Source organism: Chanodichthys erythropterus, chromosome 24 (genome assembly GCF_024489055.1).
Source record: "Chanodichthys erythropterus isolate Z2021 chromosome 24, ASM2448905v1, whole genome shotgun sequence".
Taxonomy (NCBI): Eukaryota; Metazoa; Chordata; class Actinopteri; order Cypriniformes; family Xenocyprididae; genus Chanodichthys; species Chanodichthys erythropterus.
The window spans coordinates 21412938-21440855 of NC_090244.1; the positions used below are offsets into that span (position 1 = coordinate 21412938).

Consider the following 27918-nt stretch of genomic DNA (forward strand, 5'->3'; position numbering starts at 1 on the left):
CACACACACACACACACATACACAGCGGAGCACATTGTTCACACTGGACTGTCTGCTACATCTAATACAATCCAAGAAAATCTCGAAATAAACGAAGTCTCCTGGAGAGTGACGGTATCCGGGGAATCAGAGGTGAAGTGTGCATTTTTCTGCTATTAAACCATAAATCGTTTGATTGCAATGTAACATTGTAACCTAACGACTCATAGTGGAAAAAATGTTTACCTTAAACATATTGCTATTAATTTACAGACACAATTGCTCGATATGTATGGTAATTATTAGTGCGTTTTTATAATTGCATTGAGAATGTTTACATATGTGTGAATCGATATAGATTCCAGTCTGTATTTTCTATAATCTGCGTTTTATTCTTAACTGTTTTTGAGGATTGAAATAGAAAACTCGTATAGTGTTTATTGAATTAGTTTATTTTTTCTTCACCCTTCACAATGAAACCTGTTCAAGCATCTACGTTAAACACTGAATCAGTTCAGTTTACACTGAACCAGACTCTAGTAATCGATCAAACTGACCATGGCTTCTCTTCCCGACAACTTGCATTTATTGGAAAAGATTTCAAGTCTAACACTGAATGTAAAGATGTTGTCTAATTATCTAATTTGTTAAGTTTTGGTGGCATCCATGTGACAGTTACGAGCCTCTCTATAAACTCGGGTGACGCCCCATAGTACCCGACGAACAATTGCAAATTCTACTATGACAAAGACTAGCTCATGAATATTAAGTAGTCCATCCTGAGTTTGCGTCGCAGCGTTCCAATGGCGAAGGACTGTTTGCTGAATAATAATTACTTTCCGCTGACGTCGCTTAGTAGCCCACCAATTGCAAAGACGCAGCTCATGTATATTAATATTCCTCAGCATAGTAGGAATCGTAATTTCTAGACTGTGAAGAGCAGTGCGGAAGTTTAATAGTCTGTTTTATCGCAGAACAACCAAGTTTATGTCGCTGAAGTACAGAAGTGTGATATTTTATTGCTCCGGAATATTTTTATACCGCACAGTGTGATTCGTAGATGTTCTCTTTGGTTACAAAATGAACCAGATGTGTTTTTCTGAAGCCTTCTAGGCTGTTATTTTAGATGATGTGAGTTGGTGCTATATCATATTATGATCCTTATTTACAGGCTCTTTTCACTGTGAGGGACACTATATTGACATATGATTATGCTTCCTTCAGTTCAGCCATGTCAAAGTCTAATGTATATAAATCTGAACCAAAACCTGCTGAAAAACAGGCTAGTCTAAGCTAGCGTAAGATGTTTTTTTTTTGTTTGAGTTGGTGTCGCAGACAGGTATTTTGGCTTGTTTTAAAGGGTCAGTTCACCCAAAAATGAAAATGATGTCATTTATTACTCACCCTCATGTCATTCTTCAGCCTTAAGACCTTCGTTAATCCTCGGAACACAAATTAAGATATTGTTGATGAAATCCGATGGCTCAGTGACTCATCTATTGAGAGCAATGACATTCAAAGTTTCAAGATCCATTAATGTAATAAAAACATATTTGAAACAGTTCATGTGAGTACAGTGGTTCTGTCTTAATATTATAAAGTGACAAGAATACTTTTTGTGCGCCAAAAAAACAAAATAACAATTTTTCAACAATATCTATATGGGCCGATTTCAAAACACTGCAGCTTCTGAGCTTTATGAATCTTTTGTTTCGAATCAGGGATTCGGATCTCCTATCAAACAGCTAAACTGCTGAAATCACGTGACTCTGGCGCTACGAGTCACTGATTCGATTTGTAAAGGTCTGAGAAGCTGTAGAACGACATGAGGGTGAGTAATTAATGACATTATTTTCATTTTTGGGTGAACTAACCCTTTAAAGTGGTTTTGGGCTTGTCAGGTTTGCGTTCAGGTGGCCTAGCTGAAGACCTGCCAGGTTAAACCAGTTATGATCACCTCAAACCAGTAAAGACCAGTATTGTTCTCATTTACTAAAACTTATAATAATATATCCAGTTAATTGAAATAAAACTGAAATAAAATATAATATTTGACCCCGGACCACAAAACCAGTCGGGTCAAAAGCTGAATAAATAAGCTTTCCATTGATGTCTGGTTTGTTAGGAAAGGACAATATTTGTCTGAGATACAACTATTTGAAAATCTGGAATTTGAGGATGCAGAAAAATCAAAATATTGAGAAAATTGCCTTTAAAATTGTCCAAATGAAGTCCTCATCCACTCACAAAAATATGTTTTTGATAAATTTACAGTTTTTGATAAATGTACAATGCACCTGACTATGTATTGTTGGCTATTGCTACAAATATACCCGTGCTACTTATGACTGGTTTTGTGGCCCAGGGTCACATATAAATATTAGATAAAAACTTAAACTTTGTTTACACAACAATGATGTACTAAAAACAGAAAAGTACAGAAAACAACGTTTTAAAAATGATCCCCGTTCACACGGATCCACGAAAACGGCTAAAAACTTTGCATTCTGCTGCCAGGCCAATAGATGGCGATGTTACTTTGTAAAGAAACACTACGCACCAATAGAGTATCTCAGAGATGACGTATTTTTGTATGCAAAACCCGGAAGCGAGTTAGCATTTTAGGATTTCCAGTTCCATCTCCCTAAAGTCTATGGTTTTTTGAATGGGTCTGTGGTTAACAAAGCCTCTAAATATTTTCACGTTTTGATCTATGACATAAAACACACAAGTTATAACCCACTTGCGATTTTTTTTTTTTTAAAAAAAACCTTTTTAAGTGTCTTGAAAATGGCGGTTGCTAACAAGTTGCTAAAAGGGACTGCTTCCTTTGGCGGGGACTTTAGACTTCATCGTGACAGACAGGACATTTGGACAGCATTTCTCATGGAAAAGTGGATAAGTATTCATACACAGCGCAGATCATAATCAGCTAGCATGCATTTAAAAAACGTTGTTTTTTAAATAAAGTTTGAGGAAGCTTGGTGGTGGTGACGTTGATCCACGACCATGGTGTGCTATAGTCCGTTTATAACCTACTGTTAGCTTTTTATATCTGACCACTTTATATTAGGCTAAATGTTGTGTTAACTTGTAAAGATTATCTTGATAGACAAAACGTTAAACACAGAGCATATTTTTTCGATTTTCTATGGGAAAAATGAACCGAGGGAACCAGTGCGGCGCTAACTTCCGGGTTGGCCTACAAAAACACGTCATCCCTGAGGTACTCTATAGACTGAACACGTAATACGCATGACGTCACCATTGTCACAAATTTGAGTTTTTGTAATTTACATGGAGACAATAACGGTATCGTTTTCAAAAACTTGCACTTTGAAATCCGTTTTCAGGCCCCCAAAATCATTTAATTTGAGTTTCAGATATTTGGAAGCATTTTTGTTGGTGTTTTTATATCATTTTTCTTCATACTGTGTGCTGTAAAGTGTTTCAAGTGCATTCATCTGCAACAAACAAACAATGTCTTGAAGTGTCTGCAGTGTAGGGCAGCAAATTTAGGCTAGACAGATGTAATGATCTGGCTGGTGATGGTTATTTTGGGGGATGATGTCAGTCGCTCACTCAGCCTGGATCTGTTATGGTTCCTCAGTATTCGATTCCATCATTTCCCATGTGAGATTCTTTTTACTGTCTGAACCTGACTGGAAATCACTTAGGCCTTCTTCTTTTGTAGGGTTGTTGCTCAGGGAAAATTGATACTTGAGGTTCTGTTGGGACCATTTACTTGTGCTCTAACATAATGTTTAGTTATATAAGATTCAAAATAACTGACAGGACTTCACAATGATTAGGCAAATAATATTCATTCCAAATCCTAGGTGTTAGATATACTTTTGTGTCCATAAAATGCCGACCTGATAGTGTCAGTAAGTTTATCCTGAGCTTCCAGAGGGACTATAGGGTTTCAAAATGAGCTGTTCATATTGCCTGCTCATGGTGACACGGTGTATGTATGCTGCTCTAAAGCCTTGGCAGATCCTAGAGCCGATGTTTAGTTCTTGCTTTCAGCCTTTCCTGTAGTTTTTGAAAAATAAATCATCACGTCACTTGCTAAAGAGAGCCATGTTGTTGCTTTCCAAAGCAAACACACTTGCTATAATACAGGTTGTGTTCACTGATTGGATATCGATTAATTGTCAATAATAATTTAATCGATAGGCCTTAACTTATTGATGATCCATTAAACAAGGTCATTATTAGAATGCATAGTTTTGAGGTGCAAAAACATTGACACTGACACTGAAAAATGAAGCGAGCGCTGTACAGTAGTTACGTATTCTAAGTGTATTAAAGGATTGGTTCACTTCAAAATAAAAATTACCCTGTTTTACTCACCCTCAAGCCATCTTAGGCATATATGACTTTCTTCTTTCTGATGAACACAATCGGAGTTATATTAATAAATATCCTGATGCATCCGATCTTTATAATGGCAGTGATCGGGAAACAATGAGTATGAAGCTGAAGAAAGTGCATCCATCCGTTATAAACATACTTCACACGTCTCCAGGGGTTTATGGAGGCCTTCTGAAGTGAAGCGATGCGTTTGTATAAGAAAAATATCCATATTTAACAAGTTATAAAATATCTAGCTTCCAAAAAGATCAACGTCAGTTACGCTTTTTTCGCAATTTGGAAAAGTATGGAATTTGATTTGAGTCATTTCCAGGTCTGGAAAAGAATGGATAAAGAAAGCAGAGTATGGAAAAATATTTGCATTTCCAGACTATTGCCCCTATTTAGTTTTCTATAATATCATACAAGAAGTGTATTTTATGGCAGCTGTTTAGTGATTCTTTAGTGATTGTCAAACACAACTTAATGAATTCAAGATGCACTTTTATGCAAAAATGCAGGGTTTCTTCTCACGATATTCTTAGCACCGCATTACAGAGTCTCTAAAAGGACCTTTGCAAAAATAAAAAATATACAGACTTTCGTGTGTGCACAAGAAACCATTAAACTTAGCATATAGGACATTGCACACTGAGTCACCTATCATCCATCAGCCCATTTTGTGGTGTGGTTTCTTGGCTGCCACAGAGTATGCGTTTAAGCAGACCTAAGGCCTTGAAATAGGAAGTACTGCCCAAACGAAAGCCAAATTTTGAACACTTTTTTTTTTTTTTTTTTTTCAAAATCTTTTCTGTCTTTTTTTATATACCCTTGAACTTGGCAAATAGGACAATGTACACAGCCATATTGTGCCATCAGGCCATTTCGTTTCATGGTTTCTCTTTGCCACAGAGGATGCATTAATGGACATTAGGCCTTGATATTAGAGGTTCTGTCCTAAGGAAAATAGATCTCTTTTAATTCATGTGCGTTCATGCTCTTGTTTTCTTCATAGTATGATGGCAGTTTAGTGACACTTTTCCACTTTGAAACAATCCATTTTAAATGAGCCCACAGGACATGACGGCACTTCTGGACCATGTTCATATATGGCTTCCTTTTTGCGTGATAGAGCTTTAGTTGGCATCTGCAGATGGCACGGCGGATTGTGTACTGACAGTGGTTTCTGGAAGTATTCCTGGGCCCATTTAGTAATGTCATTGACACAATCATGCCGATGAGTGATGCAGTGTCATCTGAGGGCCCGAAGACCACGGGCATCCAATAAAGGTCTTTGGCCCTTTCGTTTACGCACAGAGATTTCTCCAGTTTATCTTTTGATCATGTTATGCACTGTAGTTGATGAGATTTGCAAAGCCTTTTCAATTTGATGTTGAGGAACATTGTTTTTTAAAGTATTCCACAATCTTTTTACGCACTCTTTCACAGATTGGAGAGCCTATGCCCATCTTTACTTCTGAGAGACTCTGCCTCTCTAAGACATCCCTTTTATAGCTACAGACCTGATTTCAATTAACTTAATTAGTTGCTAGATGTTTTTCCAGCTGAATCTTTCCAAAATGTCTTGCTTTTTCGTCATTTGTTGCTCCCGTGCCAACTATTTTGAGACCTGTAGCAGGCATCAAATTTAAAATTATCTCATTTAGTGGATAAAAGTGTAAAATTTCTTAGTTTAAACATTTGTTATCTATGTTCTATAGTGAATAAAATATTGACTCATGTGATTTGAAAGTCTTTTAGTTTTCATTTTATTCAAATTTAAAAAACGTCCCAACATTTCCGGAATTTGGGTTGTAAAAACGTAATAGTTAGGGTTAGGCTAAAAACTTGAAATTGTAAAATATAAATTTATGAAAACTTAAATGGAAATGAGGTATATTGCCTTGCCAACTGACTGAAATAAAATAAGTTTAAGTTGAAGAAATGAATTTTTACAGAAACACCGAAACCAAAATTAAAGTTTTCGTTTAAGCTGTATTTAAATTTGGGTAATAGAATTGTTCAGTGTTCATTTTCACAAGTGATAAACCAGTTGTAGTAAAGTTCTTCACCAGAGAGCTGTGAGGAAATTTTATATATTGCTAAAGAGTTTTACCAAATGCCAAATGTATGTTTTAAAAAAAAAAAAAAAATCACGGTGAAATGCGTCCACACTGCTGACCTATTTACCTGTAGTTTATCCACATTGTGTGCTAAAAATAGATGCTGATGCAGTAAGAACGCATCATCGTAGAAATGCTATCTGTTTTGGTCTTTGATTTCGGCCCACCAACTTTTGATTAGGGTTGGAAAGTAGCCACCACCTAGAAACCACACAGAAAACTCTAGAAACTTCATAGTAATGTCCTAGAAACACACTTAAGACGTTATTTCACCACTGGCTACCCGTCATGCAAGTGTTGTCTTTGGTTTAGATGGTTTATTCCCAAACAGTACAGGACTACAGGGGCTCATTAGGACCCTTTTGAAGCCCCATGACACTTTGGTGCTAATTATGAATCTTAGAAAGAGCGATATAGAGATAGCACTGGGAAGAACCCGATGGGATGTGTAGTTTAGTCTCTACTGATCTCTTCATCCCAAACAACAGGTTGCTCTGACAGAAGGTCCTAATCAAACTTTCATCGCCCTCTGTATGTGTTTATAATTCATTCAGTTCTTCCCTCGCTGTGGCCTAGTTTAGTTAAAGGGGTTATTCAAATGATGGCCTAAATTTGGGCATACTTTGCTCAACCGTGTTAAATTGAAACTGAAAGTGTCACTCATCTCTGGTTTTGCGCAACTACATTATGAACATCAACACATAATACAACATTTTCCTGAGAATGACATTAACTTCCATTGTATTCATGTTTAACTTGATAAAGCACAATTTCTAGTGAAATTCTGCTTTTTAAATGCGAATTATGACATATTTACTTTCTTAATACTGAATTTCCTGCATCTTACTGCATGCAATTCACCAGTGCACATTATTTTAATGAAAAAAACCCTTTTTTCATAATTCTTTCATCAAAATGTGATCATTTTTCCACCCCTGAAACCTCCTTTCTTGTGATGTAACCAACAGCATGAGGGCGTGGCAAAATAATATTAACCAATAATATTCTACTTTGTTTGCAATGCAGTCAAATCCTGATTTCCTGAAGCCCACGCTATAAACCCTAACGCTTAAAATAATTAATTGGTTTGAGTAGGACAAACTTAAATTAAATTAGTTCCGTCAAATCAGCTTTTATGAGTATTTAGCACTTTCTTAAGTTCACAGAACTGATATATTTTAAGTAAACTGAACTGTTCCATTGTTTTGAGTTTTTTTAATTTATTTCTTTTAATTTAGACAAACTTAAGTTTAACTGAAACTGGGCTGGGATTTCTGTTTCCCAGCATGCTTTGCCCAAGGCACTCGAAAGGGACAGTAAATGCTAAAATTAAAGGGTTAGTTCACTCAAAAATGAAATTCTGTTATTAATTACTCACCCTCATGTCGTTTCACACCCGTAAGACCTTCGTTCATCTTCAAATCAGATGGCTCAGTGAGGCCTGCATTGACAGCAAGATAATTAACACTTTCAATGCCCAGAAAGCTACTAAAGACATATTTAAAACAGTTCATGTGACTACAGTGGTTAAACCTTAATGTTATAAAGCGACGAGAATAATTTTTGTGCGGCAATAAATAAAATAATGACTTTTTTCAACAATATCTAGTGATGGGCGAGTTCAAAACACTGCTTCATGAATACATGCTTCAAAACACTGATTCGAAACAAAAGATTCGTAAAGCTTTGAAGCTTCATGAAGCAGTGTTTTGAAATCGCCATTCACTAAATATTACTGAATAAAGTCTTTATTTGTTTTTTGGCACACAAAAAGTATTCTTGTCAGTTTATAACATTAAGGTTGAACCACTGTAGTCACATGAACTGTGTTAAACATGTTTTTTCTAGCTTTCTGGGCAAGTGTTAATTCCTCAAGCGTTAATTATCTTGCAATGGAGGCCTCACTGAGCCATAGGATTTGATCAAAAATGTCTTAATTTGTGTTCTGAAGATGAACGAAGGTCTTACGGGTGTGTTATAACATGTGGGCAAGTAATTAATTAATGACTGAATTGTCATTTTTGGGTGAACTAACCGTTTAAGTGTTATATGTTTTTTTTTTTTTTTTTGTGCAAGATTAATGTTAAGTGGGAGATTTAGTAATGATTAATGTTTTGTTATGCTAATTTAGAAGAGTTTATGTTAATGGCTAATGTTGGTTTTTTGAGAGTTACCATCATGGTGACCAGTGGTGCATGCAGTTTGGTTTGATCAAGTATGTTAAATGCTTTATATTGCTGCACTCCTTCAGCAAGTGCTATACCATATGCTATTGTTAACATGTTAGCAAGTTAGCGTTTTTTGAATTAGCTTGTTATAGCTAGCTAAGTTTACACTAATATAAAATAAAATGTTCACATTGAGGTTACATGATAATTTACATCTTTAAATGTATGAATTAGTGTACTCAAACATTTCAAGTTAACAATTCTAATGTATGACTACAAAACAAAAATCTGCCAGTTCTGCTAACTTAAACTTTGAATTTCTCAACTTAAAAAAACTGATTGCCTCTTTTTTTTTTTTTTTGAGTTTTGCCAACTTATTCAGTATAGTTTAATATTCTGTTTCTCTCAAAATATAGGCCCATTTTATTATTAAAGATAAATGTTACGTGAATCCTGTTTCATGTAGTTCAAATAAAATTTCCTCAAGTAAACAAAAAGGTTACTGTTCTATGCAATGTCATGATTTATCACCAAACAATATTTCATGTATAGTTCAGACAAAACTGAAAAATGCTGCCATCATTTACACACCCTCATGTCATTCTAAACCCAACTTACTTTCTTCTTTAGAAGAAGAAGAATGTACATACATTCATGTACTTGCATTTTTCAAGCTTAAGTAATGTACCTTCTTGCCATTACCTTTCTAAGTGATCGGACTTGCTGTACAATTTTCACATGGTGGATGATAAAACAGGCAAAAAATCCCATAGATTTGCATTGAAGTCCATTTATAGAGCACAGATTATCATACAGCCTTGAGGGTGGGCTCAGTAAGCAACCTCCTATTAATGTAAATATTGTAATTAAATGTATAAAAATGCATTTTATTCTTTCTTCTATTACATTTACCCTGATGTTTTGCTTTCAAGCGTTTAAGGAAGTAAAACAGTGGCATCATGTATGAACTCGCTGCCCTTTAATAGCTCAGTTGTGTGTGTAAGAGCGCGTGCCAGGGAGTGCGTGCGCCTGCGCGTCGAGTTACTCATTAATCGTCCAGCACTTTAGTGTTTCTCACAGATGCATTGTGCTGGACTCTCATAAGTTGCAGTCACCATAGTACCAAGAAACTTTGTATTTTCATTAATCATTAATGCTGCAGACCCACCTCTGGTGATCTTGAGTTGCACTTACAGCCTCAATGACGACTAATAATAAAACTCCACGCCCTGGGACTAATATAGTCTGCCTGGTGATGTGCTGTCATGGATGGCTGATTGGCTGTGACTACGGTTGTGTCTTAAAGTGAGCCTTTTACTGTGTTATGTGAAATGTGAAATGTAGCAGAGGCAATGAAAAGCAAGTTGACCACAATAAAGAAATGCAAAATTTAAAAAAAAGTTCAAAACACATATGCAAAGTTCTTAAATGCACATGTGAGTTTTATATGCATACCATTTGCTAGAAAAGTTTTAATGTAATGACACTAACAATGTCATGTTGTTCAACCATTAGATATATAAAAATCCATATTCATATCCTAATATAATACTGAAGAAAAAAGCCTTATTAAAAGAGTTAAATACTTTAAAAAGAAAGCCTTATTATAATACTAGTTTGGCATAATTATTATTGATATTTCTTTTAGAAAAAACACCACTTTTTCTTATTAAAATTTAAACAATATTTTTAACTAAATGAAAGTTATTGGGTGCGAACAACATGTGACGGAGGACTGACTCTGAGTGTCGAGGTCAAGTTTCTTAAAATTTATTTTATATCAAGGTGAGGTAAAATTACCCAGTAACCCTCCAAAAACATAATATAGATGAATTATTAACTAACAATATTTGTAAAAATAATAGTAATACTTTTTGCCTTGAAAAAAATTGATTTAAAAATAATTTGACCATTTACTTCAGGTTGTAAAATGGCATGAGGCACAATCCCTGTAATACACGTGGTGATATTTATGATTTAGTAATGCTATTTGCATAAATACTTTTTTATCTTGAAAAATATATTTTAAAACATTTTGAGAGTAAGGAATATATGTTACTTTTTACTTAGTTACAATTAATTGATAGCAGAACATTATTGAAAATGTTTATGGTGTTATGAATCATTGTCACATTGTCAGTATAGCATCATGCATGTAAATATAGTTCCCCCCAAAATAAAAATTCTGTCATCATTTACTCACCCTTGTGTAATTTCAAACCTCTATGACTTTCTTTTCTTCTGTGGAACATTAAAATATATATGTGTGTGTGTGTGTGTGTGTGTGTATTGTTGACGTGACAGTCACACATGACAAAAATGAATATAATTAGTATTGGCATCATTTAAAATGCAGTAAATGGTTAAACATGCCTTTGTTGTACTTGGACCTGTTGTTAAAAACTACTTTATTCGATTTTTTTTTTTTTTTTTTTACATTTTTGGGCCAAATCCCAAAATTGTCCTATGGTGTGACTGTCTCAAGCATGGTTCAATAAATGACAACTTTTATAAATTAAAAAGAAAAGCATAAAAATGTTATTAAATACGTCAGGCATAATTTTGTTTTAGTAAATGGCAATCCTTTTTTTATCCATATATTTCAAAAAGCGACCAATCTTGATACATTTTGTCACTGAAAACCATGTCCTTCGGTGTGACACCATATCCTGATAATTCAGATATCCGGGCAATTCCACAGACAAATTTAATCATTTGAAGGACCCCATTCAAGGTCATGTTACTGAAGCCCATGACATGTGCACATGGCTAGTTTTTGTCTCAGAATTGTTCAAATATTTAACTATTTTGGAACCACTATAAAAGTGTTACTTTTGTTGTCCTTTGGTGTGACACTCCTTAATTATATTTTTTAATTAAAAATGTATGTTAAACTACATAATCATGGAAAATTATGCAAATGTGTCAAATCCTATGGTGTGACAGATAATGTCCACCAGTGTGACAGTACAGGACAAAGATGTCCATCATCAAGTCTGTCTGTGATTAACATGAAGAAACAACAGATGAAACTGAGACAAACTAAATCCAGAAGAACTGTGGCCGTGTCTCCAAGACGCGTATATTCAAAAATATCACTGGATTATTAAAGGGTTAGTTCACCCAAAACATAAAATAATGTCATTTATTACTCACCCTCATGCCATTCCACACCCATAAGGCCTTTGTTAATCTTCAGAATTAAGATATTTTTGATGAAATCCGATGGCTCAACGAGGCCTGCATAGACAGCAATGGTATTTCCTCTCTCAAGATCCATAAAGGTACTAAAAACATTTAAATCAGTTCATGTGAGTACAGTGGTTCTACCTTAATATTATAAAGCGATGAGAATATTTTTGGTGCGCCAAAAAAAAACAAATTAACGACTTTTTAACAATATCTAGTGATGGCCTATTTCAAAACACTGCTGAAGCTTCGGAGCTTTATGAATCAAATCAGTGGATCGGAGCACCAAAGTCACGTGATTTCAGCAGTTTAGCCATTCGATAGGAGATCAACAACATCAACCACCCAAAACCAGCAACAAGCATGATCACATTCAGAGTTAGAAATGTTGTTTTAGACCATGTTGAAACTTGAAATGAAACCCACAAAGTTATCAGTTATCAGATAAAAGCTCTGTGCACTGCAAGCTTGGGTCTTATTTCAAGCGCCAAAGTGCTTTTCATATTTCATAGTTATCTCCTTTGCATTTCTGTGAGAGCTTGTTCGCTGAATGCTAAACAGAGATGGGAGAGTATTCCATATTTCTTTAAGATAAATTCTCAAGTGTCTTGGTTATGGATTACCACACTCCTTAAGGCAGTGACCAATGTCATGTTCCCTCTCACTTAATACTATATAAATGTAAATGGGATGAAAAATATTAAATGCACTGCATGTTAGCTTGCTTATTGAGCCCAAGACGAGCATGATGTATTTAAGTCAACATGTCATAGTAAGAAGAAACTTTACTTTTAACCACAGGTCGAGAGCTGTTGTTTCAACCACAAAAAATTGCGATCCTGTTTGCAAATGTTTGTTGGAGCTGTGGTTTCTGAAAAACCCCAAATTGTTAAACCATGTTGGTAACAACAGAACTTGCAAACATAGTTGGATAACAGTGCTTTTGGGAAACGCACTCCAGATTGGATGTTCAGCTTATCGAACCAGTCTATAAGATAAAAAAACAAAATGCATGTGAATGACGAAATGCTGCTTTGTCCTAGCTCTTCCAGTTTCCCTTACTGGATTACTGAGTCTCGAACCCGTGACCTTCAGGTTACAAGTCGGACTCTCTAACCATTAGGCCCCAACTGTCACAACTTTCACCTTCTGCTATGGAAATGTTCTTCCTCTCATGCAGGTGTTGAATGTACATGCTAGTTGGCCGTTGACTGTAGCGTTTGTGGTGTGTTCAAATGCAACTTTGACATGATGCAACAGCACAGTCCTTTGATGTCAGTTTGGTGTGCCTGGGCCTTAGCATAGATGAATAGCTAAAGAAATAAGCATGGTGCATCATCATGTAATAATTTACAGACTTGAGTTGTAATTTAAATTTTAAAGTCAAATAGTCAAAGATTTGGAAATGGGACAATAAGACTTTGGACTTCTTTTATGCTAATTTCAACAACGCACTGCTTCACCATCAAACATTACATCCTATGAATCCTGTACTAACCATACCTTAAGGCCTGAAAATGATCTTTGTTGTGCCTTTAAGAACTGAGACATCACTGAGCATGGAAAAGCAGTGGGAGGTTTGTTTGTATTGATTGTGTTGCTGGTTTCTCCTCAGGTGTGGTGAGTGGTTGAAGAGGTGTGAAGGAATGACTGAATATAAACTGGTGGTGGTGGGTGCTGGAGGCGTGGGCAAGAGCGCTCTCACCATCCAACTCATCCAGAACCACTTTGTGGATGAATACGACCCTACTATAGAGGTAACGTGTGCGCACATTCAGTGATCTCAGCTAGTGATATACAGTATCTTAATAGGCAAATACTTAAGAGTCTATGGATGGATCATTATTACAGTGAAACAGCATGTTATATGTTTGGCAACGGTCCTTTTAACCCTAAAAGATGGAGTGTGTGTAGCTTTTCATTTCTTAAACAACCATGTATTAAGATGTATCATGGCCATATTCCAGGATGACAATGCCAAGATTCATCAGGCTCAAATTGTGAAAGAATGGTTGGGAGGGAGCATGAAGAATCATTTTCACACATGAATTGGCACTGACCTTAAATTCAGTGAAAGTCTTTGGGATGTGCTGGAGGAGACTTTACAGAGTGCTTGATTTTGTACAAGATCTTGACCAAAAAATGATGCACCTCTTAATGGAAATAAATGTTGTGATGTTATTTCCATCAAGAGGTGCATCAATTTTTGGTCAAGATCTTGTATTGACAATGCAAGAGGTGAGCACTCTGTAAAGTCTCCTCCAGCACATCCCAAAAACTTACACTGAGGTTAAAGTCAGGACTCAGAGGTGCCAATTCATGTCTGTAAATGATTCTTCATGCTCCCTCCCAACCATTCTTTCACAATTTTAACCCTGGTGAATCTTGACATTGTCCTCCTGGAATATGGCCATGATGTGTCTTCCTACATGGTTGTTTAAGAAATGAAAAGCTACACACTTCATCTTTAAGGCTAGAAACATAATAATCACTGCAATGATTATTCATTCCATTCATAGATTCTTAAGTATTTGCCTGTTAAAATCCAAACAGTCCCTTTTTTTTTTTTTTTTTGGCCGGCAATGTATATGCTTAGCATGCTGATACACATAATTGAAAATCATCAGGTTGTTGTGATTGAAATCAGTTCACAATCAATAATTTACCTATTTGTGCTTTTACCCCATCAGCTGTAGCTGTTAGGTAATTAAGCTAATTCATTAATGCAATACTATGTAACTATACTATGTAAAATAATCCATCTTCCAAACCGTGTCTTTACTTTACCCAGATACACTTTTATAAATACTCCTGTGTGTATCTGTAAGTGCTCAGTGAAGAGTGTCAAAAATGTCTATTTAAAACATGTTTTTGAAGTGTTGATCATTGTACCCAATCAGACATATCTGTTGAGCACATGAACGCAATGGCCAATCAGAGGTGTTTAAGAATACTTTCAGTTTAATTTTAATTTTAGTTAGTTTTAGTAATTCTGTTATGTGCTTCTGTCATTTTTAATAGTTTTTGTATATTTTTATATAGCTTTTTCTTCTGTTTTTGTAATTTTAGTATTTCCACTTATTTATTTTCATCAAATATTTATATGTTTCAGCTGTATTTCAAATACCAAAAACATTTTAGTTTTAGTTAACAATAACAAATTAATCTCTTTTACTGAATGTTATGCTTTATTATATTGGCCAATGGTCTGTCTGTTCACTAGATATCACATCAGCATTGGGTGACCACTAAAGTCTAGCCTCATCATTTACAAACGCTCTCTATTTTTCTCTGCACACTCAGTGTCAAATAAACCCCAGGAGTTTCCCCTCAGCCCACGTTTGCTTCCAGCATGAGGGATGTGTGTGTACGTGCTTCTACATGTCCGTCTTTCTCTCTTTCTGTTCCGTTTTCCCGCCACACCCATCTCTGGACAAAACAATGTCCTTTTTATGGCTGAAATTGCTGTGTGCTGCTAACACACATGAGCATAGAGACGCATGCTTATGTGTCTGACGGGACACATCTTTTGTTATTACAGTCCTTAAAGTGTTGTCCCAAAGTTCTTTCCTGGGCACATTTTTAGAAAAGTCATTTAAAGAATTCAAAACAAGTTCATGGCTGTAAAATAACTTAAGCTTATTGGCTATTGAGTCAGAAAAAAATAGATCTTATTGGAATTATTGATGAAAGTAAACTTGAGTTTGGTGTTGATTTGGCTGGGCATCTTTGTGCAGGACTCCTACAGGAAGCAGGTGGTGATTGACGGGGAGACATGTCTTCTGGACATCTTGGACACTGCAGGTCAGGAGGAGTACAGCGCCATGAGGGACCAGTACATGAGGACAGGCGAGGGATTCCTTTGTGTCTTTGCCATCAATAACACCAAGTCCTTTGAGGACATTCACCAATACAGGTGTGTGTTTGTGTGTTTGTTTGTTTTGGCCGGACATTTTTGATCTTCAGTTTTTTATTCTTTGGAATATGCCCTCAAAATCATATTTGTTAAATTTTAGGTTGAAGCAAAAAAGAAAAAGAAAAAAGCAGAAGAAATGTTGGGTCAAGAAAATGAAGAAATTGTATTTAAAGGGTTAGTTGACCCAAAAATGAAAATTATCCCATGATTTAATCACTCTCAAGCCATCCTAGGTTTATATAGCCACATTTCCACCGCAGGAAATTTCCCCAGGAACTAGCGACATTGGGGTGGTAGTCTGTGTGTTCTGACCGCAGGAACCAGGGTCTAAATGAAGTTACGGGTAAAACTTGGCCCCTCAGAAAGTCCCTGCTCACGAGGTAGTTCTTTTTCAAAGTTCAGGTACTTTTGGGGGTGGGACATGGTTGCTGAACATACTGATTGGTTGAGTTCACACAGCATTTAGATTTTATTTCAACCACCATTTTTAAAAAGTTGTTTGCTATTCGAATCAACAATGGAGTTTAAAAAATACGACCAATGGACCGTTGATGAGGTTCAGGCTTCATTAAGCTTATATGCGGAGGACAAAATCTAGCGGGAACTGGAAAGTCGCGCACGGTGCCATGTCACCCGATTCATTTGCCTAATCTTCATGGTACTTTAGACTGTGACGAAAACGCAGACAGCAACAGGTCTGGGGGAAAAAAGATCCTGGGACAAATTGTTGCGGGTATTTTGGTGGAAACACGGCTTATGACTGTCTTTATATTTTAAAAATAGTCTGGATTTTCCAAGCTTTATAAGAGGAATAGTTAGTAACTGAGGTTTTGAAGCCCAAAAAATCCATCATAAAAGTAATCCATACGGCTCCAGGCGGTTAATAAAGGCCTTATGAAGTGAAGCGATGCGTTTTTGTAAGAAAAATATCCATAATTATAACTTTATAAACTGTAATCACTAGCTTCCGGTAACGTCCGTCCACGCATTCACGAAAGTCGATTCCGGTGTATGACGTAGGATGTAGGAGTAGCGTAAGCTTAGGTGAGAGTGAACATCTCTCGCAGTTCAAACAAATAGGGCTGGGCAACAAACTCAAGCTCCTCCAACATTTCTCTTTAAAAATTCTCATTTTAGACTTCTAATTTGTGACCGGTGTTTTGTTTTGCTCTATCCTCTGTGCTTCCGTGTTCGTCAATACGTCATGCATCAGGTCAAAGTTCAACTCTTTGGAATCGACTTGCGTAAGGAAGCTAGTGATTCTAGTATATAAAATTATAAATATGGATATTTTTCATACAAAAACGCATCACTTCGCTTCAGAAGGCCTTTATTAATCCTTAAATGCATACTTCGGGTCTTTAGTGACCCGTGACATCATTCACTACCCTCCTCCTCGTTCATTTTTTAAAGTTAGACATCAACCTTCTTAGTATTCTTCAATCAATTCATTATAAAGAATATAACAAGAAAAAAATCATAAAATTATAAAAGAATGCCTATTTTTGTATTCATGTTTTGTAAAAATTGTATAGGGTCGCTAACGAGTGTGTATGAGTGTAAGTATATTTTTTCTTCACAACAATAACTGAATCTTAGATGACGGAATAAGTGCAATTCACCTTTATTCCACAAGGTGGCAGTGTCTGATACACAATGCTGAAGTGACAACTCATTCAGACAGAAAACGAAATAATAAGAAAAACATGAAATGGCTCAGCGATTTACTGCAGAGCAAGTACTGAACGCAATCAAATATGACTGTAACTGTCACTGGATGGATCTGGTGATGCTGTTAGCTCGAAATATTGATTTTGAAGATGTTGCAAATTATACAGTTTTGAGAATACGTTTGAGATCGCGAATGGGCGCATATTCGTGACCTCAAACATAAATCTAGCCTATTATTTGCTGAATTTACTGGGAAATGAGCTCTGATGAGGACAGTGATGATGGCATAAAACATCTGCTCAAACGGAGCCCTTTCAAGCTCCAAAAGGTAACAAAATATGCTTTATTTTATTCTTCTGTAATTATTACTCTAATATCAGAGGAGTTTTATATTATCGCGACAGGAAGCGATCCTTCGTGTTAGATATTGATCCGGGTCCATAAAGACCCGAATATGTAAGAATGATTGGCGAAACAGTCATGCATTTAAGGGTTAACCCATATGGATTACTTTTATCATGGATGGAAGTGCTTTTTTGGGCTTCAAAATCTCAGTTACTATTCACTCCCATTATAAAGCTTGGAAAAGCCAGAACATTTTTTATTATAACTCTGATTGTGTTTGACTGAAAGAAGAAAGTCATATACACCTAAGATGGCTTGAGGGTGAGTAAATTATGACATCAGTTTCATTTTTGCGTGAACTATCCCTTTAATTTATATTTTCATTTTATATATGTATATAATTTAAATTAGAATTAATATAATTTATAATTTATTTATCTTTTTTTATTTAGATTTTTTGTGTGAAATGTGACCAGGTGTATTTAAAAAAAAGCTGATGTGTTAAACTGCAATCACACAAAGTAACATCGCCCCCCCCTGATGTGAGACCATCAACCCTGTGACCTCTGTAATCATGTTAGCATTGCTTCTGATTCACCTCTTATTGTTATTTATCAACTTGTTTGACGTCACAACAGAAACGCAACATGGATTACACCGTCGGGTCCTTAAATTGGATTTTTGACTGAGGATCCGTTGCAAAATATTCAGTAGTTGCACTTGAAAGGACAGCAGAAAGTGAGATGGAGTATAATAGTGCAGTGCCAGTGAAATCGATCCCAACTCAATTAGAATAAAGGAGAGAGAGTGAGCGAGAGAGCTTTCAAGGGCATGAAAGGAGAAAGGAAAAGGAGGATAACTGGATTATATCAATCAGTTTGTTGTTTGTGGGTAATGGGATCTAGATAATGGATTTTTAATATATGAAGTACAGTACAACATGGGGAAAAGTAATGCACTGTTTAATATCAGCCTCGGATGGCAGTTGTGTACAATATTCAGTTTGCATTATAATTTATTCACATTTGGCTTGCAAACATGTAGGTTACTATGCATGTTAGTCTAATATATCTGTATATTATATTGCTGTCTGCTATATTTTAGTAATCATCATAAATAAGGTATTATTCAAAAGCTTAAAAGCTAAAAAAAAATCCTTTTGAATCAGACATTGCGCTACCAAGGAAATTGTTCTTTAAAACCCTTTAGTAGGCTCCTCCCCCTAGCTGGCGGTGTCATGTTTCATATTACAACATTTATTTAAATTATTTTATAATAATTTTTTTCTAATCTTGACAAAACACACATCGTCGGAAAGATCTGAGAGTCAAGGTTCCATATTTGGTGAATGTTTTGTGATAGAAGTGATATTGTGACAGAAATATATTAATTTGTTACAAGAGAATGCATTAAAAAAAAAAATTTAATTTGGGTGTGGCTATTTTTGGTATAGCGCCTAAACAAAATCTCACAGGATCTTCCATTTTTGTGATATCGACTTCAAAATTGGAACACAACTTGGTTAGACATATGGCTTTGACTCTATAGCAATTTTAGAGTCAAAATTATTTTGTAAAATATTATTAATATGGAGTGTCTATTTACACTAAGTGCAAATAGTGTCCCTTGTTGGCAAACACAATTTACACTAGCTCTTTTAACTAGTACACTACACTAGTTTTAAAAAAGACGCACAGAATTAAAAGTCTTCAGTGGCACAGCAGTATTGAGTAAGGCTTGCAGACCTGGCCTTTAAACGCGGGTTCGAATCTGCCTTTTGTCGAGCTCGCATTTATTTTCAATAAAAATGAAAATAATGTTCTAAAAATCTAAATAAACTGCGAACGGGTGTTTAATAATATTAAAAGTGGTTATTGGGTAGGGTTAAGGGAAGGTGTAGAGAGGGTTTTAATTCTCCCAATAAGGCAGCATCCATTTAATAATTTTAATAAATATAATCATCTACACTCTATGATATTATCGCATCCTTTTAATGTACAAAAATACTGAGGTGCAAATAGTATCTGCCAATATAAAGTATAGATAGCATCTAATAACTAATTACTCTTATTGCAAAGAACTGATACTTTTACATGGTGTAAATAGAATCTATCGCTATTTTCACTTAGTGCAAATAGCCACTGCCTTATTATTATTATTATTATTATTAAATTATCCACAAATAATGTTTTTTTAAGTCAAAAACTGAGGTATGTAAGCTCAGATAAATAAGGCCTACGATTGATCAATTTCAAAAAGAAATATAAAACCTGTCCTAATTGAAAGAAAACAAGTTGGCAAAAAGATTAAATCCAATATTTGGTTATGTAGCATGATGAAAAATTTATAAGCAATTTTTTGTAGGTTAGTCATTTTTGACTGCGGACATCACAAGTGTTACAAAATGGGGGGGAATACCCACAAAATAAATTAAAAAAGTATCAAAAATGTTCAAATTTTAGTCCAACAAAATAACATTTAACACACCCACAGTCTTGTTGTATTTGACTGTGACATTTTGTCTTCACGCACAGGGAACAAATCAAACGGGTAAAGGACTCCGATGACGTGCCCATGGTGCTGGTGGGTAACAAATGTGACCTCCCGGCTCGGACGGTGGACACACGGCAAGCGCAGGAGCTCGCCCGCAGCTACGGGATCCCTTTCATCGAGACCTCAGCCAAAACCAGACAAGTGAGTCGGATGGAGGGGCAAAAGGATTGAAAGAATACCATATTCATTATTTTTTGCAGCAAAAACTAGTCAGACTGTGTCCAATGTTAAATTTCTATAGTTTTGTTTTTGTGTTTTTGTTTTGTTAAGGTCCTTAAAAAATATGACTTACTTTCTGTCTTAAAACACAAAAGAGATCATTTGAAGAATTGTCAAGTTGCTCTTTTCCATACAGTTACCATACAGCTGTCAAGCTATAAACAATATTTATAGAAGTAGTCCATACAATTATTCCAAGTCTTCTGAAGTCATGCAACAGATTTGTGTGATGAAGACATCAAAATGAAAGTTGTTCTTCACCTCCAACTAGTGTTGTCAGAGATATCAATATTTCAATACATATTGATACTGAAATATCTGAAACGATTCCAATACTTCTTTTTCTGAATTATTGATACACTGATACCAGTTGGGCGTTCTTGCTCTCACTCACTTGTCTCATCCGCTCCGGTTGAATAGTGCTTGTATTGCGCATAATTTTAGCCATTCCCACAGGTTTGGCGCTCACACCAAAAGCGTGTGCACCACTGATCTATATTTATGTGGTACGCACATAAAGCCGCCTCTCAAACAGCTCGCGAGTACCAAAATTACTTCTTTTTTGTGGTGTATCGCACTTTAAAGGCATTTGCACACTGAGTCCAAAATTTTCGCAAGCGTTTTTTCGTATTCGCAATCCTAAAAATACGTCACGCACAGAGACCTTGCACACTGAGTCCGATGCGTATTAATGAATGCGTTGCGAAAAAAATCGCTAAATAAATCGCAAAACAATATAAAATGAAGTCTTCAAGCAGCAGTAAGCACGATTAGTTGTCTTCTCTCTTATTAAAAAGAGAAAAAGAAAGAGGAAATATTGGGTCCATTCAATCCCGAGATTGCATAGAGAGAAAGGAGAATTCACCTCATCAAGGAGCTGCGGGATTATCCGAGCGTTTCGAAGATTAGTTACTTCAGGTGTCAGTGGCTCTGTTTGACGCTCTACTACTGGCACATGTCTTTATATTCGGTCTCTTTGTATTCCTCGCTTTGTATGTCATTCAGTGCTGCTGTTTTGTGCTGTAGACGACGTGGATCAACTTGTCCGATGGCATTCTGGATTTTTGCGTTCGCGTACGGTGGCTCTGAATTGTCAAAAACATCTCACAAAATGCGAGCCACGGATGCAAAAAACGCAGAAAATCAAACCTGATCGGAATATTTTTTTGACGGACGAAAGTTTCGGAGGCAGTGTGCAAACGCGATTGACATAACGTGAGGTCGAATTTATTTTTTAACGTGCGAAAGTTTCGGACTCGGTGTGCAATGACCTTAACAGTCAAATCAGAGGTCGCGTTAACCGAAAATTGTCTGTCATTGACGGAATTTTTTTATCAATGATGGAAAAATCTGAAGGCCGTCCATCACGTTGACAGATTACACTGAGGGTGATCTTTTGTAAATTGTAACTGTAATTCCCACCCCTGTCCAGTTGGTGGCGAGTGTGCTCCAATGTAGCACTGGATCCAGGACAAAAATTAAACTGGCATGAATCTTTTGCTATGCATTTGATAACGCACAGGCAAGTACCCAGAAGCTATCTATCACGCCACATTAAAGAGCGCCAAAACGGTATTTATTGCTTGAATTTCTTAATGAGATGAATTTGAAATCTGAGACTTTGTTTCATATCAAAAGCAACACAAAGTTTTAAGCCTATTGCGATTTATTGGATGGGAGGCGCACTATTTCAACTGAAAACGGCATATATGTACCAAAAGATTGACTGGGATTTACGAATTGATAATGGTCATAAAAATGAGAATATATTAAAATCGCTGTTACTGCGGGGTGTGGTGATGAACATGAAAAGTTACGCAGTCTAATCTGTTAATCTGTTCTTCAAAATAAATGCATAAGCCTATATCGTCCTGTAAGTTCATAATTAAAAATGAAAATGTGAACAAAAATAAAAGCAATTAAATATGTTATTATAATTAAAATATGAAAATTACAATGACGGGTAGTAATACATTATGATGGAATTTTTACGACCCAAGTCTAATGCAACCTCTGGGTCAGATACATACAAAATTATGTCAAAATGCCCTTATTGGTGAGTATTCAGGTGAACACAGTCAGTTTTGTAACGTAAATAGAGAAAACTCATGTTGTGTAACAGTATATTGGATCAGCGCATAAGCTCTTAAAGTGACAGCAGCCTAATAAACCTGCTGCAAAAGACAAATAGGACATCACTCGCTGCTCTTGACTGAGTAACTTTTAGAATTTAATTGTAAGCATTAATCTGTATTTAATTTTTACAATGAAAACTATCCAGTGTTATTTTACATTTGATTAATATTTTAGTATTTCTTTCCTGAATACTACTGTTAGACTTACCTGAAAAAGCCATGTTTATTTCATTTGTCTCTTTATTCTATTGTATTTATTTGTGCCATCATTTGCAATTTTATTTGTTCTTACTGTATTTTAATGCTAACTGTTTACTTGTCATTTTTTTGTAAATGTAGTCCAACAATTCAAATAAAGCCTCCCTGTGCTGTGTGTAAGCTCAAAATTATGAGATAATAGCAAATTATGTGTATGGCAGTACATATGTCAGTTTTCCCCCGTGGTATCGAAAATAGTATCGAATATCGATATTTTTCATAGTATCGTTTCGAAGTTTAAGGTTTTTATGTATAAGTATTTTATTTCAGTTAACCAATATTTTATTTCAACATTTTTTAGATAGTTTTAGTTTAATATAATAACACTCCCTCAAAATAGAATGCTGCTTTTTGAAATTTGTCCAATTTGTAGCTTTTAAGGATAGAATTTGATGGATCTGTATTTTCGCTTCTGAGTCTAGAATCAGTCTCAAGGGTTTTATGGTTCTGGGAGATTCTTTGGATTTACAGTATTTAATGCTGTAATTCTCCTCATGGCCACCTACATACACTCAGCACACACACACACACAGGGTGTGTTGTATAACACTGCAGGGAATGACTCACTGCTGCTTTGTGTTATGCCCATCTGACAAGAACTGCAAGGAAAAGAGCAAGAAAGACCACACTTTTTTCATCACATTACTCTAGAGTGTCACTCTTTCATTACTAGTTGCAGGTTTTCATGTAGTTATTCAGATCTAGTCATTATTTTGGTTAATATTGTTGTGTTTCTGACCAATCACTGCTTTTGAAATCTCTTGATAGCATCAGCTTTTCTCATCGTGAGTGTGGTTATCATCTCTGCAGGGTGTGGAGGACGCGTTTTACACGCTCGTACGAGAGATCCGTCAACACAAAATGAGGAAGCTGAACCCACCGGATGAGAGTGGACAGGACTGCATGAGCTGCCGCTGCGTCGTGTCGTGATTAAGGTGTTTAAATACACGTAATGACACAATACACAGACCATGTGAAAGATAGTGAAGCAACCACATAACACGTTGGTTTCAGTCTTTAAATGACTCATTGCTCTCTGATCACGCAAAATAAACTGCAAATCATCACTGAATTGCTGAGATCAAGGGTTGGCAACTTGGCAACCTTAACGCATGCCACCACTAGTGCGAGAGAGAGAAATAAAGTTTTTTTTTTATGAAACAAGACTTTTTTTTCAATGAAGTTTTAGAAATATCTGTTATGCACACGATGGGATTTACACCATGTTCCACCAGTAGGGCATTAGGAAAGCCCCTGTTGATCAGAGAAGCTACCAAGAGGCCAAAGGCAACTTTGAAGGACTTGGCTGGGACTTATCGGTCTGTGGGCTTGACTCAAACCTGGCCTGTATGGCAGGGTGGCAAGAAAGAAGCCTTTCCTGAAAAAGTGCCACACCCAGTCTTGTTTGCACTGTGCAGAAACATACCTAGAAGACTCTGATGCCATCTGGCAAAAGGTGCTATGGTCTGATGAGAAATTGACCTTTTTGGATTGAACTCAAAGTGCTATATTTGGCGAAAAGCAAACACAGCACACCACCCAAAACACACCATACCTATTGTGAAGTATGGTGGTGGCAGCATCATGTTGTGGGTGTGTTTCTCCTTAGCGGGGGCTGAGCGATTGGTCAGAATTGAAGGGAAAATGGATACTCCCAAGTACAAATTCTTGAGGAAAACCTGCTAGACAGCTGAAGATGGGCAGGTCATTCACCTTCCAACAAGGCAATGATCCTAAACATGCCACCAAAAGAATAATGCAATGGCTTAAGGATAGAAAGGTGAATGTCCTTGAGTGGCCAAGTCAGAGCCCGGACTTAAAGGGTTAGTTCACCCAAAAATGAAAATTCTGTCATTAATTACTTACCCTCATGTCGTTCCACACCCGTAAGACCTTCGCTCATCTTCGGAATACAAATTAAGATATTTTTGATGAAATCCGATGGCTCAGTGAGGCCTGCATTCACAGCAATGGTGCTTTCTCTCTCAAGATCCATAAAGGTACTAAAAACATATTTTAAATCAGTTAATGTGAGTTCAGTGGTTAATTAATAATATTATAAAGCGTCGAGAATACTTTTTTTGATGGGCCGATTTCAAAACACTGCTTCGGAGCTTTACGAATCGAATCAGTGATTCGGATCTCCTATCAAACGGCTAAACTGCTGAAATCATGTGACTTTGGCGCTCCGATTCATTGATTCGATTCGTAAAGCTCCGAAGCTTCAAGAAACAGTGTTTTGAAATCGGCCATCTCTAGATATTTTTGAAAAGTCGTTATTTTGTTTTTTGGTGCACAAAATGTATTCTCGTTGCTTTATATTTTTAAGGTAGAACCACTGTATTCACATGAACTGATTTAAATATGTTTTTAGTACATTAATGGATCTTGAGAGAGGAAGTATGTCCATGCAGCATAGAAAGCCTCACTGAGCCATCGGATTTAATTAAAATATCTTAATTTGTGTTCTGAAGATGAACGAAGGTCTTACGGGTGTAGGACGACATGAGGGTGAGTAATTAATTACATGATTTTCATTTTTGTGTGAACTAACACTTTAAATCCAATAGAAAATCTGTGGATGGACTTGAAGAGAGCAGTCCATTGCCGCTCACCACAGAATTTGACTGAACTTGAGCAATTATGTGAGAAAGAATGGGCAAATATTCCCCAATCTAGGTGTGCAAAGCTAGTACAGACGTATCCAAAAAGATTAATGGCTGTAATTAAAGCAAAAGGTGGCTCTACGAGTATTAAATCAGGGGACTGATGACTTTTCCAACCCTGTTGTTCTAGTTTTTCAGTGATTTTTATAAATTTTCAGAACTGTTGCCATTTGTTGTTGTTGTTGTTATAAGGGGGAAAAAAGTAACTATTTCAAAGGGGTATGATGATTTTTCTATAGGCACTGTATGCTGAAAATTCAGCTTTATATCACAGGAGAAATATACATTTTAAAATATATTAATTTAGAAAACTGATACCTGATGAATAGAAAGTTATATATATATATATATATATATATATATATATATATATATATATATATATATATATATATATATATATATATATATATATATATATATATATATATATTATTAGTCTAACCAAAAATTATTCAGACACTAGATATAATTTTTGATATATTTTTACTAGTAGTTTTACCAGGACACTATAGTTCATTTATGTAAGTGAGGATAGCAAAATAAAGTAAACTGTGGCATATTATAGTTATACCCAAAAATTCTTCATACAGTGGACTACGAGTAAAACTGATAAAAATTTGGGACCAAAAATCCAGTAAAATATATATAATTTAAATATAAAATACATCCATTCATTCAAATTGTAAAGTGTATACATCATGGTAGTGTTTGTTGTCTGCCTTCTAATTTATTCATTTAAAAGAAAAACAAAAAATTTGTATTATAGATTTTTTTCCTTTAAATTAATAAATAATTTAGAAATAATGTATTGCAGTACTAGAAAAACTAAAAAGTCAGACACATTATGGTATTTTTTGGCATTATGGTACTGAGAATTGGCATTGAAATGTTGTGAAAAACAAATGTCATTATGAATCTATTTTTAATGGTATTTTTTTAACTTTTTTTTTTATTTAATGGACATCTTGTTGTCTTGTCCCCAGCTAACTGGCATGTGTTGGGAGAAGTTGACCCATGGTTCCGTGCGGCAGACAGGACCAGAGAGGAAAGACGTACTGTCTCATCTGAAAGCGACTGTTAAGGAAAAGCAAGCAAGGCCTCCTGCATAACGAACTTTTGATACAGGAAGGAGTCTTGCGTTGACCAACCGGGTGACCTCTCTGGATGTCCACGTCTGCCTGATAAACACCACTAATGACTTACTCGTTTATGTTCTTTATTTGTAACCCCAGTGTGCTCATGCTGGGCGACTCTGTGGATTTCTGCTAAATTATTGTTCTTGAAGTCTCAACACTGGTCTTAAATGGACTCGGCACGTCTCATGACCTCATCATCACACAAAAACCTTCCTCAGCTCTGATGGAAAAGACTGGACACTAGTGACCTCATCCCATGACCCCCGCCCCCCCTCAGTCACACCTCACAGAAAGCATATATCGGTTAGAGAGAATGTATGTCGAATGAGCAGAAACTATGTACAAAAATAATTTTTGCTTAATGTGCAGGTTGTTTTAACATTTGTAAATAGGGCTTTGTGTAAATCAAAACGGAAGCATTAGTTATGTGTGCTGGTATATGTGTATGTTACGAACGAACGTTACCATTAGAAAATTAAAAAAGGCTGACTGAATTTTCAAAAATAAAAACTGTTGAGTTGTTTGAAGAAGCTTTTGTTTGTTTTGAAATTCTGTCTGGAAAACCATTTGAAAGATATTTCGCAACAATAACCTCAATCAATAAACGTACTGTTAAAACAGCACCCCCATGTGGCTGTTTTATATATATACACAGTCATTGTTACAATTATTGGCACCCTTGGTAAATATGATCAAAGAAGCCTGTGAAAATAAATCTGAATTGTTAAAGGATTAGTTCACTTTCAAATTAAAATTTCCAGATAATTTATTCACCCCCATGTCATCAAAGATGTCCATGTCCTTCTTTCTTCAGCCGAAAAGAAATTTTATCTCCAGATTTTTCTCCATATAGTGGACTTCAGTGGAGCCCATACGGTTGAAGGTCAAAATTAGTTTCATTGCAGCTTCAAAGCATTCTACGTTATCCCAGGTGAGGAATAAGGGTCTTATCTTGAACTAGCTCTCTTCTTCTTCTCTATTAGAATTCCAGCAGTGTAGATGCTGCTAAGTGTATTACTGCCCTCCACAGGTCAAAGTTTGAACTAATTGTTATATACTATTGAACAAACATATTGTATATGACAATTTAGTTTAAACTTTGACCTGTGGAGGGCAGTAATACACTTAGTAGCATCTACACTGCTGGAATTCTAATAGAGTACCTCAGGGATTACGTGTTTTTGTAGGCAAAACCCGGAAG

At 35.9% G+C, this 27918-nt stretch overlaps 1 protein-coding gene across 4 annotated transcripts; it reads left to right on the forward strand.

Annotated features, from left to right (window-relative positions):
* On the forward strand, nt 1-27409 carry hrasa (HRas proto-oncogene, GTPase a). Of its 4 annotated transcripts, none has more exons than XM_067379139.1 (7): nt 1-132; nt 1701-1810; nt 13431-13572; nt 15553-15731; nt 20282-20441; nt 23723-23847; nt 26565-27409. In XM_067379139.1, exons 3-6 carry the CDS (start codon nt 13462-13464, stop codon nt 23840-23842), a joined length of 570 nt encoding a protein of 189 aa, XP_067235240.1. In that variant the 5' UTR covers nt 1-132; nt 1701-1810; nt 13431-13461; the 3' UTR covers nt 23843-23847; nt 26565-27409. The 4 variants fall into 4 exon arrangements, with proteins under 4 accessions (XP_067235240.1, XP_067235239.1, XP_067235241.1 ...); XM_067379140.1 differs by lacking the exon at nt 1-132 and adding an exon at nt 779-1110; XM_067379138.1 differs by lacking the exon at nt 1701-1810 and having other exon boundaries at nt 3-132; nt 26565-27408.
* Nucleotides 27410-27918: the final 509 nt, after the last annotated feature.